The sequence below is a fragment of the Erpetoichthys calabaricus genome, chromosome 9 (assembly GCF_900747795.2).
Source record: "Erpetoichthys calabaricus chromosome 9, fErpCal1.3, whole genome shotgun sequence".
Taxonomy (NCBI): domain Eukaryota; kingdom Metazoa; phylum Chordata; class Cladistia; order Polypteriformes; family Polypteridae; genus Erpetoichthys; species Erpetoichthys calabaricus.
Genome location: NC_041402.2, coordinates 81,523,910 through 81,542,772, shown reverse-complemented (window position 1 = coordinate 81,542,772; position 18,863 = coordinate 81,523,910). Strand labels below are relative to the sequence as shown.

General features: G+C 36.7%; 1 protein-coding gene across 2 annotated transcripts in view; it reads right to left on the bottom strand.

The window, feature by feature from the left end:
* vat1l (vesicle amine transport 1-like) overlaps window positions 1-18,863 on the bottom strand; it is a 229,473-nt gene that overhangs the window by 147,288 nt on the left and 63,322 nt on the right. For both annotated transcript variants that reach the window (XM_051932018.1, XM_028809815.2), the window contains exon 3: window positions 14,889-15,104. In XM_051932018.1, coding sequence (XP_051787978.1) covers window positions 14,889-15,104 — 216 coding nt within the window. The remainder of the gene's footprint in view (window positions 1-14,888; window positions 15,105-18,863) is intronic.

Genomic DNA, 18,863 nt, shown 5'->3' with positions numbered 1-18,863 from the left:
TCCACCATTCAGACTATCCTTCATTGCAGTATTTTATCAATTTTTCTCTTCCGTCCACGTCCAGGGAGATTAACTACAGTGCCATGTGTTGTGAACTTTTTGATTATGTTGCGCACAGTGGACAAAGGAACATGAAGATCTCTGGAGATGGACTTGTAGCCTTGAGATTGTTGATTTTTTCCATAATTTTTGTTCTCAAGTCCTCAAAGACAATTCTCTGCTCTTCTTTCTGTTCTCCATGCTTAGTGTGGCACACTCAGACACACAACAGAAAGGAAGAGTCAACTTTTCTCCATTTTAACTGGCTGCAGGTGTGATTGCTGTATTGCCAGCACCTGTTTCTTGCCACAGGTGAGTTCAAACGAGCATCATATGCTTGAAATAAAACGATTTACCCACAATTTTGAAAGGGTGCCAATAATTTTGTCCGGCCCATTTTTGGAGTTCTATGTGACATGATGTCAGATTTGGCTTTTTTTCTCTGTTTTTTTGTGTTGTTCCAATGCACATAAAGGAAATACACATGTGTATACCAAAACATTTGTAATTGCAATAATTTTCTGGGAGAAATGGTGCATTTTCTGGGAAAATTCCAGGGGGTGCCGATAATTTCGGCCATGACTGTATATGAGGAGCCCATAATTTGTCATGGTCACCAACTTTGCACATGAAATATAACTCATGTGCCTTTTTTATGAGTCCTGTCATTCTACACTTCTGTGCTTTCAAAGCGAACTCACAACAGATGTAACAAAACGTGTCATGGCTATTGCAAAATTGGTGCGACATTTCAGAAATTACATGAAATTAAATTCACTGGCTTTGAACCTCAACAGTTTCATACCTAATGTAAAACTCACTGATACTGACATCAGTTAGGAAGACTGCAGCTGCTAGGTATATATAGGGTGATGTTGCCATGGAAACACGCCATAGTTTTGAAGGCGTGCTTGGGCATGCCTGAGACGAGGGCCAAACACACATGATCAGAACAGATTTTCTTGCAGTATTTTTAGCTAAGCGAGTTTCTAGTATAAACTGCATTGGTTATGGCTGTACAATATAATGATTTTGACCTAAGAAGATCATAAGCTACTGCCCAGTGGCTAAACCTGAGCACTCATGACATGCGAAACATCTGATTTTGAAAATTTTCATAATTTATATTACAAAATTAACAGTTTCACAAAAACCTTGCATGATGGGAAAATTTTAGTTATTTCTGTGATCAGCAACTAAATCTATCTGGCACACAAGAAAATAATGAAGGAAACATAAGCCTTGTAAACCTAGTGGAAAATGACTACAGAAGTGCATAAATGCTAAACAATAGTATTGAGGCTGTTTCTTTTTAATCTGTATGTGTTCCTTCTTGCATCAAACGTGATACTTTTTATTTCTATACTATATAATTGTTTTGGGCCTCGATTCTCTATATTTTCCTTTACTAATCTCTTCATCCAGTTTAATATATGTGGTTGGAAGGTGTCTATACTGCTGGCAGTGGGCGCATGGCAGGGTACTATCCCTGGATGAGGTGTAAGCCCATTGTGAGGGCGAATAAAATCAAGTCTAATTTAAAGATGGCAGTTAGCTGTGGTATATGGTGCCCTCTCACCAGCATGGAGGTGCCCAGAATGCCAGCAGGGAATCATGGGACAATGGAGTGTTTATTCACAGCCCTGCTGGATACCATGGGGGCCGCCAGAGGACGCTGCAGGGAGGATCAAGGACTATTTTCCCTACAGCCCGGAAGTACGTCTCAGTCACATGGACAGAAGAAATGAATACTTCCGGGTTGAAGAAGTGTTGCCAGTCACATGGACAGTGAGAAGAGAAACACTTCCGGGTCAAGAACTATAAAAAGGACTGTGGGAGATCCCCAGGATTGAGCTGAGTCGGGTGGAAGGGTGGCAACGCGTCTGGGAGTGGAGGATTATTGATTATTGTATTGATTATTAGTATTGTGTATTATTTATGAGTATTGGGGAGTGGAGGGTGCTTGGTGCACATTATTATTTATAAAATAAATAATTGGACTTTTATCTGGTGTCTGATTAGACGGTTCATGGGAGAGATAGCGCCCCCTAATCTGTCACATAGCCTAACTATCACAGGTAAGGGGTGTAGAAGGAACACCCACTCAACTATAGGGAGAACCTTCAAACTACACGTAAGCAGTCTACCACCGGACCACAATGCTGCCCTTGAACAAATCTGGATCTTCAAAGTAAATGGATTGTATATATTCTCTCATTCTTTCATCTCCTCTGAATGTGTGTGTGTGTATGAAGAAGAAAAATATTCATATTTAATATCATTGGATTTAATTATGTGTTACATTTATACAGAGGCAAAATGCTGCTGAACACTGCATTATTGTGAAATACTTGGAATGTGTAACAACTAGACCAAGAAATCTTTACAGACAGAACAGCATAGGAGAACTGTATGAACTGCAAAATAAAATAGGTAGCGACACATTTAATTGTTGAAATCTTTTGTAGAATGATAAAAATACTGTTTTATTTGTTTCACATCACCCCTTCACCATCTGTAAAATTAGTGTTTACTGCGGTCTATCCCTTATCTAGCCCTCATTTAATAATTTATTATTACTTTAGGTACATTCAAATGAACACAACGATCAATTGATTATTTCACTTTACATTATTAAAAAAAAAATGCTAAAATTGTGAAATATAAAATATGATGGTACAGCTTCTTCAAAGTTAAGTCAGTCAGAAACAATAATAATAATCCACCACTCCATCCATCCATTTTCTGGCATGCTTGTTCAAATTCAAGGGTAGAAGTGAAAAGGAACTTTTCCTGAAAGCTTTAGGTACATAAGAGGAATTAAGAAGGGACTGGGCAACAGCCATTTGCAGAAAACGTTGATGCAGACAGACACCACACACTTCGCCCTGGACCAATTTAGAGTCAACAGTTGAACTAAGAGGAAGTCCTCTGCAAGGTGAGGGTAAAACAAGAGCACTCAAAATGAAGAAGACACAGACATAAAATTTCATATACTTTTTTTCAGTAATAATGTTTTTTTCTCTAGAATTAAATATGGTTTAGGGCTAATATTTATTTAGTTAATACAATTGCTGTGACTCGATATCCTCCTGACAGATGGTCTAGGAAAAAAATCACTTGCCCATCATAATCAAAATGTTATCTTGTTTACATTAGCTTTACAGTTGTCTCTGCATGAATTTGCCATCTCTTAACCTTATGTTGTGATGGGCATTCCATGAAGCATGATGTCATGGTGTAATATAAGTACTAAATGTTAATGGTCCCCAGAGTTGCAGGATAAGTACATTTCCTAAAATAAATGTGAAGTATGTAAATGTAAACTTCCTAAAATAAATATGACGTTAATGAAAAAAATTATGCACATTGTCAGCACTGGCATATCCAGCTTCCAAAGGATTTACTTTACTGAATAAAATTTGTACTGCTACCAGCAGAGCCAGACAATAACCATCTCTACTGATGTTTTCCTTCTGCCTGTAACACTTAAAAGATTTTCTAAGTTGACTTTGAGACATCTGAACTAACTGTTGGCTGAATAATGTAAGTAGACCTATGGCATCTTTTCATATCTGGATCTGGAATAAGCAAATACACAACTGCGAAGTGCAAAAAAACACAGTGTAATGGGGATTAGTTGATAAATTCAAAAACCATTAACTATATCTTTTTGAGGTAAAGAAAAATTGTCTTATTAAGTTAGAGCCAAAAGCAAAAAAAAACATTTGAAATACTAAATAAAAGATACACTGGATACCTTGAGCAAAAATAATATCTAGATGAGGAGCAAGTACAGTTTATAACAACTGCTTTGCTTACTTGTCTCATTCAAAGAAAGGTTTTAGGTAAGTATGAGGTTGTAAGAAGAGCACATATTGTGTAATGTGGTTGCCTAGTAACTGTGGAGACACCAAAATGCAAGAATGTTGTAATCAAAGGCTGGCTTTCATTGAGTGATTTCTTTACTGCAATCTAACATGGGGTCAATGTCTTCCACTGTTAAAACAATCTGCAAAATGCTGAAAGCTATGGGTGAACAATGTGGTGATACAATAGTTAGCATGTCCACCTCACAGCTATAACTGACTGGGTTTAAATACCTGACTATTTTTTTTTACCACAATGGACTTAGCCTGGTGTGGGTTTTTCTTTGACATTCAGTATTACCAGCACATACCTAAAAGGTATATGCTAGCTTGACTGTGGAACATAATTTCACTGTTTATGAGGTGAGTAATAGTGTTTGCAAATGTAACCGGCAATAGGATAGATAGATATACTTTATTAATCCCAAGGAGAAATTCACAAATAGACTGACAGCCCATCCCAGGGCTGGTTTTCTACCTTATTTTTTATGACTTCTGGCACTCTATTTAACCAATGAAATGGATTAGGCTGCTTTGAAATTACTTGGATGGGTGGATGGAATAATGAATGAATCAGATCTCATCAACTAGTATGATTTTGTGAAGCCAAATCTCTTGCAGTTAGTTCCATTTATTGATAGAATTATAGGACTATTATATTTTTTCTTAATTTTTAAGAAGTTCTAACAACAGATAGAGATTAAGAAGAATATAGGACTATTATATTTTTTCTTAATTTTTAAGAAGTTCTAACAACAGATAGAGATTAAGAAGAACTGTGTAAGGATTGTCATTAGTCATATAAAGAGAGTGACAAGAATCTCTGTGAAGTTGTGAGAGTGTTAAACAATGCAGTTTATATGTGTACTAGCAAAATACCCATGCTTCGTAGTGGGAGAAGTAGTGTGTTAAAGAAGTTATGAAAAAGAAAAGGAAACATTTAAAAAATAACATAACATGATTGTCAATGTAATTGTCAAAGGCTTATTTTAGTATTGAGAGTGAATTTGATGATTGTAAAGAGTTTAATTTACGACTGTAAATGTTTGTGTATGAGAAATGCACATTTTTAGGATGTAAGGATGTCTTTGTAAACGAGCAGTTCTGCCCCCGGGCTGTAAAATGACCAAGCTGTCTGCTGAGCTTAACTCTTGAGCATGCAACGTACAGTTGGCCATGTGAAAAGCAATCTTGTGTCAAGTCAATACCAACCTTTTTTAGAGTCTGGCCCTGTGACTTATTTATTGTCATAGCGAAGCAGACCTTTACTGGAAATTGGGGGTGTTTGAATTGGAATGGGAGGTCAGAGGGTGTGAGAGGGATGCAAGGAATAAATACAGACTCCCCTGAGCCAGTTCCAGTGAAGACAGTTGCCTCAATGAGATCTTGTGCAAAGATTTGGATCTATGATCTGAAGCCTGGTGCCATTACAAAGTTTTGGTGGTTCAAAGTTTCGGTAGTAACATAATTGGTGCACCGACCTTCAAAAAGTAGAGTATGCAGAGCGATGCCCGGAGGATTAAGAGTAGTGAAGAAACTAAATGAAAAGGCAGGAGTCACCAGCAGGAAGATGTGAAAGCAGGCGAACAGTAACAGGATTGAAGCAGTAAGGGAGTAACAAAGAAGGGAGCATTGAGAAGGACGAACAGCTAAGGAAAGTAAGAAAGCAGAGTGAAGAGGCACATGAGCACAGGATGTCATTAATGTGTATAGGCAGGGAGCCAACCACGTGGTAGGTGCGCAGACAGCGGCCATGCAGAAAAAGGAATGGGGGACGGGGGCGGCCCTTGTGCGTCTCTGCCGTGAAATAAATCCTCTGTTAACGGAAATAAGGAATGAAACCACCAAAATGAGAGGTCAGTTCTGAAAGTTCCTTTATAGCATAATAGTAAGAACACCAAAAAGAAGACGTTATTTTTGAAAGTTTGTTACAGGGCACTGCGCGAAATGAAACATACTTAATGTTTGTAAGTACAGTTGTAAAAGGATGACGCATGGAAAATTTGGGCTTCTTACATATATTGGAAGTCGCAGAAATAGTGAGGAGGGGTTTCCCCTATCTATATATACAGTTTAGGGGGTATGCGCGTTCCCCCCTTTGGGTGCTGCAATAGGACATGAAACATACTTAACTTTTGTAAGTACACTGCAAGGAATGAGCATGCGAAATTTCAGCTTCCCACCCTATATGGAAAGTGGGAGAACTTAGTGATGAGTCAGTGAGGGCTTTGCCTTTTATCCATATTACTAACGAGAATGGTAAACCGGATATGGACGCAGGGACCTGCCCGTGGACGCAGGAGACATAGTGCGCAGGCGCCACACAAAGCCCCCTTCCCCCAGATTGAAACGGGACGAGACTACGAACGTGCGCAGGCGCCAAACAAAGCCCCCCCCCCCCCCAGCCCCAGAGCAAAATGGGAGAGACTACGAACCGTCTGACATGCCGCAAGCAGGATAAAGTGAGGTCAGAAATAAAAGGACAGAGTAGGAAACAAAGTAAAACGTCATAAAGAGGTTAAGAACGGGGACAAACACATGGAGAGCAGTTTACAGATGATGAAAACTGGAATGCAACAGCTTCAAAAAAACCTAGGCACGAAACACATGCACAGAGAGGGACAGAATATAAAGGCAGAAACAACGACAGTTAAACGTCCACACCACACAGCGAAGGCAGACCCGGAAGGTGCAGGCGCCTACATCGCGCGTCGGAAGGCACGGGAAAGTACGAAAGGCAAAGGCGCCTACACAGCATGGTGAAACCCCGACATAATACGGAAGGCGCATGCGTTGCCCGCCATATTGTGAGTGGCACTAATGCGTAGTGAAAGGCGCAGGCGTCACCGCCATATTGTGCGTGCCACTACTGCTGAGTGAAGTTAGGAATAATGTGCTGCTTGGTGTGCCCACACAAACCCCCCCACAGACTACGGAGTCCATAGAGACTACGAACGACATAACCACACAAACAACAGGAGTCAGCGCCCAACCCCAGAGTAAAAACGGGACAGAATACGGAGTTGAGAATGGTTCACAAATCAAACCCGACATAATACGCCACCCCAGAGTAAAACGGGACAGACTACGGACTCCAGAAAGGGTCCACAAATCAATTGCAGTACGGAAAGCACGAGATAGTACGCAAACACACTACACAGCATGATCCACGCACCTCTATTGACCCGCAAGCAAAAACACGATATAGTACAGAAACCCAACAAATACGGACTCCACAACATATTTGAATCACATTTACAGTGATACAATCACACAAACAACAGGAGTCAGCGCCCCACCCCAGAGTAAAACGGGCCAGAATACGGAGGTCGAGAAAGGTTCACAAATCAAACCCGACATGATACGCCACCACAGAGTAAAGCGGGATAGACTACCGAGTCCAGAAAGGGTCACAAATCAATTGGAGTACGAAAAGCGCAAGATAGTACGCAAACACACTACACAGCATAATCCACGGCATCTCTAATAACCCGCAAGCAAAAACACGATATAGTACAGATACCCCACAAATACAGACTCCACAACATATTTTGAATCACATTACAGTGATACAATATTAACAGTGCAACCACACAAAACACAGGCAAAACACCTGATGGGTAATAAGAATAAAACGGACACTCCGTATTAAAGGTTCATCTGACATTAAAGTTAAAGTTATAAATACTCCAAACCAAGGAAAACTCATTCAAGGACAACAAACCATCTTTACTACAACATATTGTATATAAAGAGATATTCCAATAAATCTTTGTGATTTACCAATACAATACGTTCTTTACTTCCTATATGCATCATCTACACCTTTACACTCTAATGTATCTCATGCATACATCAAACAATTTCGCGTTACCCAACACCAGGGGTTGGCGAGCGAAGGCGAGCAGGGGGCGGAGCCCCCTAGTATGTATAGATTATGAAGAAGACTAACATGAACATGTTCCAGAATGCATAGTGGGGTTAGTGGAAAGCACATGTTTTTTCTTTAAGGTTATGACAGTGCAGGAGAAAGGGATGAAACAGTGTTGAGTATTTTTAAAGTTAATTGGTGGTTAAATGGCTTTTGAACAGTCAGCATCAAGGAATCAAGATGTCTTGTGAGGAATAGACTATACTTAGTGGTAACCTGATAGGACAAGTGGAAGACAGTTGTTTGTATCATAAAAGCAATTGCAAGTAGAGGGTCTTTCAGTGACAGATAAGAAGCATAAAAGGTAACAAGCACCAAATCTGAAAAAATTCTGGAACCTTAATTAGATGAATGCAAGAAACAAATTTGCTAACACATTTTTAGCAAGTTTATGTGGGTGTTATTCAGAAACAGCTGGTGTGAATGAAAACTGAACCAAAATCTTTGTTGTAAAGCAAATGTATGGAATAGCATCTGGCAAAAGAAAAATGCACATTTGCAAGTCTGCAAAATGGTTATGAGGGAGATGGTAAAATGGATACTGATAAAATTTGGGGTGGGAGAATGGGTTAATTTCCGCAGTGTTGTCAAAAAATGAAAAAGAAGTAATGATGGCTAAAACTGAAAATGAGGATAGTTAAAAAGGTGAACATGGAGAATTAACAGGGATTTGTTTCTGAGGGGGGTTAATGTTTATTCTAGTGAAGTAGGTGGTGTCAAGAGAGTCAAATCAAGACCTACCAGAACATCTTTTTTTTATGCTGATCTCTTTGTGCTACTGCAATCTGGAGACCTGGAAGATGTGGTATTTTAACCATGCAGTATATCTTGCTTGTGCACTACTTTAAAAAAATCTGAACAACAAAATCAAATTTTGTGATTAACAAAAATTACTTCACAATTACTTAATACTGGTTTGATATCCCTGTAGGTTTCTGGTAGCCATTTTTGCTCCAAAAATTGAAACCACGTTGCACAAATAATCACATACACACACCAGAGGTCTGATTTATAAAACGTGCATATGCACAAAAAAAGGCTTCAAATGTGCATATGCAACTTTCTACAAAAACATTAGGATTTATAAAGGAAGACTTGACAAGAAACCTTGTGTATATTTACGGTAATTACAACCCAACATTTCATGGAAACTGCAGAATGATGACACCCCTTGACCAAGTATGGAAATGCAGCCAATCCAGCTATTTCACAGCTCACACGTATAATAATTCATATCACACAGATAATATTATAATGTGCATTGACATGACAGACATATTAAACCTCAAAAATGATGACAATGATGTATAGACTTAATTCTAGTTCCCTTTTGAGAGGACCAATGTTGCATATTTGCAATGAAGAACTGTTTTGGTTTTTTTTTCAGTTTACAGTATATAGGCTCCCTGTTGTAATAGAAACTAAAGTATAGTAAAATCATGGATGTGATTTACTCCCTACATAAAGAAAGCTACTGTGTAAATATTCCCTACAGCCTATTTATAGCCTAATGGCTTTACATACTATGACCTGTGCAGCACTGCTTGACGACTACACAAATAACCACATACGAATGGAACAAGCTTTTAGGCACCAGTCAGATTTTCTTCCTTACACTGATGACTGGCTTATGAAACAATTGACTTTCAAGAGCCATTCTTTTAGAACTACTGTATTTCCTGAGTTGGCTCCAGCATTAGAAAGACAGACTGCCAGAAATCAGGCTCTACCTGTTCATATGTAGGTTTTAAAAAGGCTGGCTTTCTGGCAACAAGCACCTACTACAGGTAACTGTCCAACACATCAGGAAAATCTCAACTAAGCTTCAGCTATCTTCAGTTTCAGTATGGTTTGGTTAGATACATTAGATACATTAGGTGGGAGTCTGCCCTACCAGCCCATGAAGGTCTGTAGCATCGCGACTGCATATGTACAAGGTTCATATATGGCTGTTTCAGGGTCGAACCGAGCAGGGTAAAGACAGGTAAACAGAAATGTACATATGGAAGGTTTTATAAAAAAAATTTTTGACATACACATTTTACTGTATTTTAGTGCATGCTCAAATTTACACAGTGTTTTATAAATGAGACCACAGGTGTGTATTTATTCTGGCCACGTTGTAAGCAGCTGCAGTCTTTTTTGAACTTGGCAACTCTGTGAAGCAAAATGGCTTCATCCAGAAAATTAATTTCACTTTTGAAAACCATTATCAGATTAGTTGAGAAAACATCATCTTCAGTTCTGGAATAGTACATTTTGCATGGGATTACAAGGGACTTGAACTCATCTATGTGGAGATTACAATGTCCTATTTATAGTATTCTAACCAGCAACTACTATATTTCTCTTTAATCGAGTCAAGATTGAAGGTTGCATATTTTGAATTTTCCAAACTATACAACCTGAACTATGTTTTTCATTTTCTAAAGAAATATTTCAAGAACATTATTTTAAAAATTTTAACTTTAGGTGAACATCTATTTCAAGTGTTCTATTTCATCAGATGTAAAAACAGATTTTCAGACTTGGTCTAGAAATTATTTTTGACTTTCACTGAATTATTTATGGTACCCATAAGACACTAAACTGTATGGTTTCTTAAAAAAGCAAAGCAAAAATACTACTAAAAAAGACTACTGTATAGTGATTTTTCTTTAGTTTCCTACTTTATCTCTAATGCATCAAAGAAGACACTGTGGCTTCCTTCGACCCCATATTGGAGTTAGTGGGCTCAGAAAAAGAATGGATGTATTATAAAATCAATTTTCAAACTCTATGAATCATGACTAAATTGTAACTTTTGCATTTTTTTAAACATGTACATTTAAGTAGCAATTCAATTTGGGACAGGAAGAATCTTAAAGTTGATTTAACAGCCATTTCATTTAGTAACAAGGTATTCAGATTACATATAGAACAAAATTACACTTGCTTTAAAACTTGTACCAAGGAAATCAGTAATACATTAAACACATAAAGGGTAACATATGGGATGAGGTAAACCAAACAAATGCAATGATTATTCTTGTTTGTGATTCTATAAACTTTATAAACCAGGAAAAAATATTTAGACTTCCTCCATATCTGTTCTCATATGGTAAGATTTTGAGTTGATCAAATATGGATACGTAAAACATACACAGAAAATAACATACAAAACTTTATATTAACTTTAAATGAGAGATCAGAATTTGGAGTTGCCAACTATGTATCCCATCTGAGAAAACAACAAATGTACTGGACAATCGGTAATTCCAGCATAATTTTAGCTTTCATCCCTAGCCTTTGATTAGCACTCCCCACATCTGTACTCTACTATGGACTTTGTGCCTGAGAGCAGTACATGAAAATATTTCCCCAAAAATAATACCATAGGAAAATATGAAGAGTTTTGATATGAATTGGCAATTCAACCCAGCACAGCTTGTCAATCTAATACTTGCCTAACTCTTAAATAAAATCAAAATCATTAAAACATCTTCAACTCTTTGTAATCTACACTTTCTAAAGATACAGCAAAATATATCCTTAACCAGTTTATATATGTACCCACATGCTCTTAATGAAGAATTAATTTTAAAATAACAGCTGATATCTACAAATTGTCTTCGTAAGTTAAACATCTTCACCTTATCTTAATTTGCTGTAGCTGAAAGGACTCCGTCCCTTCAGTATATTTTTGCAGCTTGTAAAATGCAGTCCTGGAATCAGTCTAATAGGTAATCTCTGGACTTTGTCTAGAACTGACATGTCTTTGTGTAATATTACATAAGGAAAAATTATGTTATGTAGAGATTTGTTTGCAGCAAGAATGTACAGGCACAAAGCACTGTTACATATATTTAGAAAATAAGACACTAGACAGAAAATAATATATATTATAAATACAATGCACACCATGGATTCTTACAGAGAAGAATATTGAATTATGATAGTACACTCCAATGATTTAAGAGTTCTTCAAGTTAGAATTCAAAATGTTTACTTTATAAAACAGGGCGTAAAAAATTTTTTTAATCTACTACTTTTGATTCTCCAGAATCCAAATGTACAGTCTAATGGCAACAATTACAGATTTTATAGACAAGTAATGATTTCTGTTTGACAGAATAGATTGGACATATTTATATAAAATAATTAAAATGCAGCTAAGGAGAAAGGCCTGCTGCAGACGAACAATTATCCCTCAAATTTTGACAGTGTTGACAAGATTCAATAATAGAACAACATAATAGCTTTGTCTGCTTTAAAACAGTTCAGCTCCCCTAAATAGGTTATCTAAATATTCAGAAATCACTAAATATAATGTAGTCCTCCAGCATCTCTACAGTGTACTCTTTTCTTATTGTTAAGAGAGAAGGGGAGCGTGCATCTAAAATTTACAGCCACATACCTCTTTTAGAGGTATTTACCTCTAAAAAAGAATGATCATACCACTTAATAAAATCTAGAAAAACAAGCCCATCACTGTCCTCCTTATCATGTGGAAGACTAACAAATACATACTGTAGTTACCTGTAAAGTTTAAGATACAGTCGTCCTTCCATGAACTGCAACAGTCATTTCTACATAACATAAACAAAAGAAGAGACTGACAGCAGCCTTCAGGTAACAGTGGGGAAAGGGAATTAATCAAATAAGCTGCTTCCACAGATAGTATTAGTGTTCTTACAGTTAAAAAAAACAGTATGCAACGAACCAATTTAGATTCCAAACAAAAATATAAATTATTGGATTATTGGATTTTATAAGTCAGTCAATATACAGAAATCTGACATGGTTTGTGGAACCTTCCAAGAGCTCATGCAGTAGCTGCAGCAGTGTAGCTGGGGTGTCTTTCAACCCTCTGTTTGCTCCTTATGCAAACAGGTAAGGGTCAAGAGAAGCCTGTGTTTCGTTTACCAGTTCCTTCTTTATTAGCTTATCAAAGAATTTCATTATATGAGAAGTTGAACCAAACAGTCTGAAGTCATTTAGAGCTTTTTGGATCTGTAGTTTTAGACACCTAATAAACAATTGTCTGTTTCCATAGTTTTGAAATCTTCTGCCAAGCTGAAAACATAGCTGATAAAAATTATTTACTATCTAAACTTACTCTATACACTACACAACCCTGTCAAAAGAAAAGATCAAAGACAAGAACTGCACACAAAACTCCAGATGATGTCTCTCACATTTTACATTTTAAGCATAACATGCCTTGATTTGTACTCAACATCTTACTAGTATTTATAATCAGTGTGAAAAAAACACTGGTAATTAGGGGGTCCTGTTAGTGCTCCATTGCTGGCCATACACCAAAATGTTACTTTGGTCCTATGTACTATAAAATAAATATGCTATGGTGTTATGATGTGCGGATCTAAACGGACAAATTGAATCATACACAGATACAGTAAGTAATCTGTAAACAAAAGTTACAATATCTGTACTTTTGACCGGCATTATACAGTACTTCCACTTTTCATGAAATATGCACAATTAAATATTGCATGATCCTTTCCCCCTGAAATCTGACTCCCTGGAAAGTGTCCTATTTCTATCAGTCCCAGTGTTCTCCTGCTGACTGCCGGGAACTGAAGTCCTCTCAGTAGAAATGCCTCAGGTTCATACCAGAAACTGGCTTGTTTACTTAACAACAATAAACATCAACACTCTAAGAGCTTAGTGAGATTGTTTTGTTGTGCTGCGGGAAATTTAAAAAAAAAAAAAAAACACAAACAGGACAAGAGAAGGCTAAGCTCTCATTGTTTCCAACATGAACATTGTTGGTATCACAGTATCAGAAATTACTGTCATGCGGTTCATCAACACTGAGGAGATGCACAACACAAGCAAGCACTGCACTTGCATAGAGCTCTAAATTATTACCTTCCTATAAAAGTCTCTGCCCTCTTTCTCAAATCTTATGATTTAAAGAATGCTCTCTTCTTTCATGCCAAATAGGTGGCTGTCACTCAATTATCTAGCCAGGCAGATTGTGAACTGCTCACTAAGCGCTGTCTTCCCACCTGTCTGTAAAGAGTTTTCCGCAGTCCTGTATAACAGCTCTTTGTCATATGTTGCACTTTACATTTTCACACTCCCCTTTGTGTAGTTAATGTAATGAATAATTTTACATCCAACATGTGCAACTTTATATTTATTTTTCATTAACATTTACCTGCCAATTATCTGCCCAACCCTAAATTTTGTTCTGGTTCACCTTTAATGATTTATCCCATTTTCTTATGTCTACTAATCACCCTCATTAAACACAAATACACAGATGTTTGCTTCAAACTGTGGGTGCATGCAAGGCTTACCTATCCAAAGCTTAAGATAAATTAGGATCCTAGAACACTGCCATATGAAGACACCTAGTTTAGTTCTGGAAACAAACTAAAACTTCCCAGAAATTTCTTACCAACTAGAACTGCATATACTGTACATCTGTCTATGACTACTTCTTCTGAATACTGGTAAAGAAATACCCACTGGCAATACATATCACATAAAAAACACAAAAAATGAAAAGTTGTAACAGGGATAATGGATTACAATCTTTGCAATTTCAACTACAGCAATTTAGTTTGCATTTAGGGTATGAACATAAATCACACTTTTTGGTTGGTATTAACAAAAGAAGTATGAAACCAAACATACTGTTCATTTACAAGTGAATCAAATCTGAATGAATGTGATGGATTTAGTGTCAATTAAGGAAATCTGGCAGTCACAGGCACATCTGAAGTTTTTCAAAGCATTCTGGCAAGTTTAAAGTTGAAGAATATGTTCAACCCAAAAGAAAATTCATAGCACAAAGGGATTACTACAACACTGAACAAAGATTATGTAACTATTTACAGTAAATTAGATATAAAGTAAATGGGTTCAGTCCCAAAGAATGTGGAGTTTTTATCTGTACGCTTTATTTTGTAGATGGTTTGTTTTTCTTGTACCATTAGTGTTAGCATTTTGTTTGGCAGAGAGCTGAACTGTGTAAATCACACAATTATGGTAGTGTTAACCACTATAATTTCTACTAAACTTTTGTTACCACTTACCACTCCTCCTCCAGCAGAGTGGACCAATACAGACATCCCTTCTCGCAGGTTGGCAACTTCAAACAGCATCATATAGGCAGCTACAAAGTTCATAGAGAAAGCAGCAGCTTCTGTGAAAGTCATATCATCAGGAATTTTGTATACAAATTCTGCAGGAGTGCACACAACCTCAGCCCAAGCACCATAGTTCACAAACGCCATAACTCGGTCTCCAATCTGAAAGAGGTTATTCAAAAGAAAAAATGCAATGAATAAATATATATGGGCTATCTATTGATTTTACAGATTAATATACAAGAAAATAAGAAGATTATGCCTATATTAAGTATCAATAAAGGTTCTACTGATAAATCTACGAAGTGGAGATTCATCACAAAAAAATCTGTTTTTTACTACATAAATAAAAGAAAATTTGTTTCACAGAAAACTAACAACACACTATTGCAATTAAATTATTCACATCCAAAAACTGAAGTGTACAATTTACCCCTGTTGATTAGTAATAACTGGTTGAAACCCTTAGTGAATCAATGTTCTGTATAATATCCTCATATGAAAAAATACTGTACAATCTGTGTAAGGCTCAGCTGATGTCAATGGAGATACCCCAAAACACATGAAAAACAACCCAGGCTGTTTTAAAAGAAATTCTCTAAGAAACAATGTTTAAGACAGACACAATGGATATCATGTTTCTATATTGTAATGTCTTATATTTTAAAGCAATAAAGAGAACTTAAATATATCAAACAATGGGTGGTGGGTAAATGAGTGAATGGAACTTGGCTGAATGAATTAATTCTTGAAGGATTAAACGACATGGTGAATTAATTAAAGGAAATAAGCAACGGAAACTGTTAGCTAATCTCAGGAGAACAGAGCTTTAAATATACAGATCATAACAATTCATACCTTTGAAAATATGAATTGCTGAGAACATTAAGCAGTTCTTCTGTATGTTTACTTATTAACTCATTATTTGTAAGGCTGCCTCAAACAACTACTCACACATACAATTATTGTATGCTTTGAAAATTAGGGCTTTATTTTAAGCATGTCTTTTATGAGGTGAAGCTCATGTGGCCACCCACCTCAACCATAACAGCCCAAAACAGCCAAACAATTGCAAAAATGTTGCCCTTAACAACAAAAATGCAGAGAGGAACTAACACAAGAAAAGTAAAAAGTGTAAAATTACCAATAAAAAATGCCTTTTGCTTTTCTAGGCCTTTATGCTTGCCTTTCTGGTGGGGTGGTTTGCCCACTTGCTCAATTACTGTACTGAGTATACAGAACAATCTCAACTTCTCACCTGTCTTGATTCTGCCTTCTCCTTTTTTCATCTGCTGAAACTTTTCTCCATTTCATCTCCATACTCTAATGTCAATAAACGATATTCCAGGGTCACTTTTGACCAAAATTATAAGCAGTTTCAGGGGCATGAACAACTCTATTTCTGCTCTATGGACAGCAGTATTGAACTCCCTCTAAGGACTCTTGTTGTCCCCACACCTCAGTCTTTAAGGGCCAGAGGGTCTATGAAGACTCTTTGATGCCTGCCTTTAAAAGGAAACATGGTCCTAATTTGACCAGTCTGGGACTATCTAATACTGTACATACATTTAAAAGTTAACAAAGTCCCACTTCTCTTGACTTGGGGTGGTCTACTGCCTCCTATTGGTCAGGAGGATATGGAGGGGTCTGCAGTTGTCTTGAAAACTTGAATGCTCTTTGCTGATACCTACTGTATTTCAGTTACAGCAGTTGAAGAGCACTATTTGTATGACAACCTACTTTCTGCAGCAATGAGCCACGGTAGAAAAGAAGATTTTATGACCCCTGTTTATCTCAAGAATATCAAAGAAACCTTGACAGATTTCTACCTGTATGTAGAGAAAAATGTATATGTAATGTACCACCAAATGAATGATGTCATATAGGACATTTGGCTCAAGGGAAGCTTTAAAATCCAAGACCTACATTATCTTCCAGGGCAACAGCAATTGGAAGGAGATAGACTGGCAAACTCTTTCAGCTATTTGTTGGTTCTAAGATGGGAGAGTAGCTGTATCACCAAAATGCTCATTGTACATGTTTAATCAAAGATCTACAGTTTACCAGCTAACAAATTTCTATCAGTCCACTGCCAACATATCATAAGTGCCAATTTTCTCCTGCCCTTTGATAATGCACAGCAGACAAAGATATAAATGAAAAAATGTCACAGTTTTAAGAAAAACTACAATTTATAAAATTAAAACAAATATAACTTTGGACTTTATCCCATATACTCTGAGAAATTACATTCCGTTTTTAAAAAAACAAACTATCAAAATCTTAAAAACAAGAAATGATAGAAGAGGAGTTCTTAATGAACTTGAATAAACTAAACAAAATGTGAGGGATATTCCATAGTACATTGTAATGTTATAAACATCATTGAAAGTTTATGTCACTGTTTGCTCCTCTTGCTCCTCATAGCATCTGGACTGGGAGCACAAGGGAAGTTGGAGGAATAGGACAAAGACCTAATGATGCCTCAGAGCATCTTTCTCCTTTTCCAAATGTGAGAACTAGTAATTAGCAATACCTGAACCGAACCATAAGGAATTGGGACAGCTCAAGGGGCTCCCAGGGATCAACAGCCTGGAAAGACATCCAAAGCCATTTCCAGTCACATGACACAAGGACAAAGGATAAAAAGAGTAACCTGAAGAGTGAAAAGTAGTTAACATTCCTACGGAGAGTATATGGAGCTCAATCTTGCATTAGGACAGCCCTCATCTTGAACTGTAGGGAAGTCTGAGAGGCTCAATGGCCCAAAGAATACTTTATAAAGGAACAGTGAACTGGGTGGACACCTTAGTATGACATTACTGAAGCTCTTGCAGAACACACAGCATTTTTAAAACTTAAAAACTACTAAAAGTAGTCTTTTGAATAAAATAACCATGTCATTGAATGAAATAACGAGTCATGGCTGAAGTGTGAGTTCCTGAGCAGTTAGTTAAAGTGCTGAAAAAACAACTTCAGTTAGTACCAGTGCAGTTCTATCCCTCCTATTAGTAAGTTGGCAATTTTCACATTCTTTCTTTCAAATTTGTCTTTAATGGAAAGTTATCATAGAGATGTAAACTATAATGATTAGCTTGTAATTATTTAACATTAATTGAGGGACAAAGCTTAGTTATTATTTTAAATTGCTTCCTCATTATTTACTTTGTCACAAATATTTATTAACTAGCAGTGATTTTATCCCAAGCACCAATCCACAGATCAATAATGATCTGTAGGTCATGTTTCTTAGCCACTTTTCAGACACTCATTTCAGGAATGAAATGTCACCAGTATGCTTTCATTGTTATATAACATATATAATATTCTGCATCTCCACATATTGGAAGTTGATAAATTCATCTTATATTAAGTAAAGTGACACATTACTGTCTCGGTAGAGTATACAGATATTCCTTTAGTTCTTGCAGATTTTCTCCACATAATCTGAATTCCTCCCACATGCCAGAGACACATACATGTTTTTTTAACTGTCAACACTTAAAGTGACCTAGTAACAGAGAAGTATTATTGTGGGTCACTATGTGGATATGCCCTAAAATCAAATGGTTTCAGATAATCAGAAAGTCATATGACAAAAAAGCCCAATGTGGTTTTTCATTTATGTTAAAACAACAACAAAGATTAGGAAAGATCCGGAAAGCTTATTTTACAACATTACCAAATGTTTGCCAAAATCTAGAAAATTCTGTAACTGTTCCTTAAGGGAACAGTTTATTTTTTAACATTTAAAGATAACATAAGACATCACTTTCCCATTAAGTTATTGAATGTAGATTAACATAATCCAAGTTAAGCAATACAAATCTTTGTATAAGCAATATATTACAGTATAGCATACCTCAATAATTTTTTTTAGCATTAGATTTTCTCATTTGGTGTAATTCTGAATATTGCTAT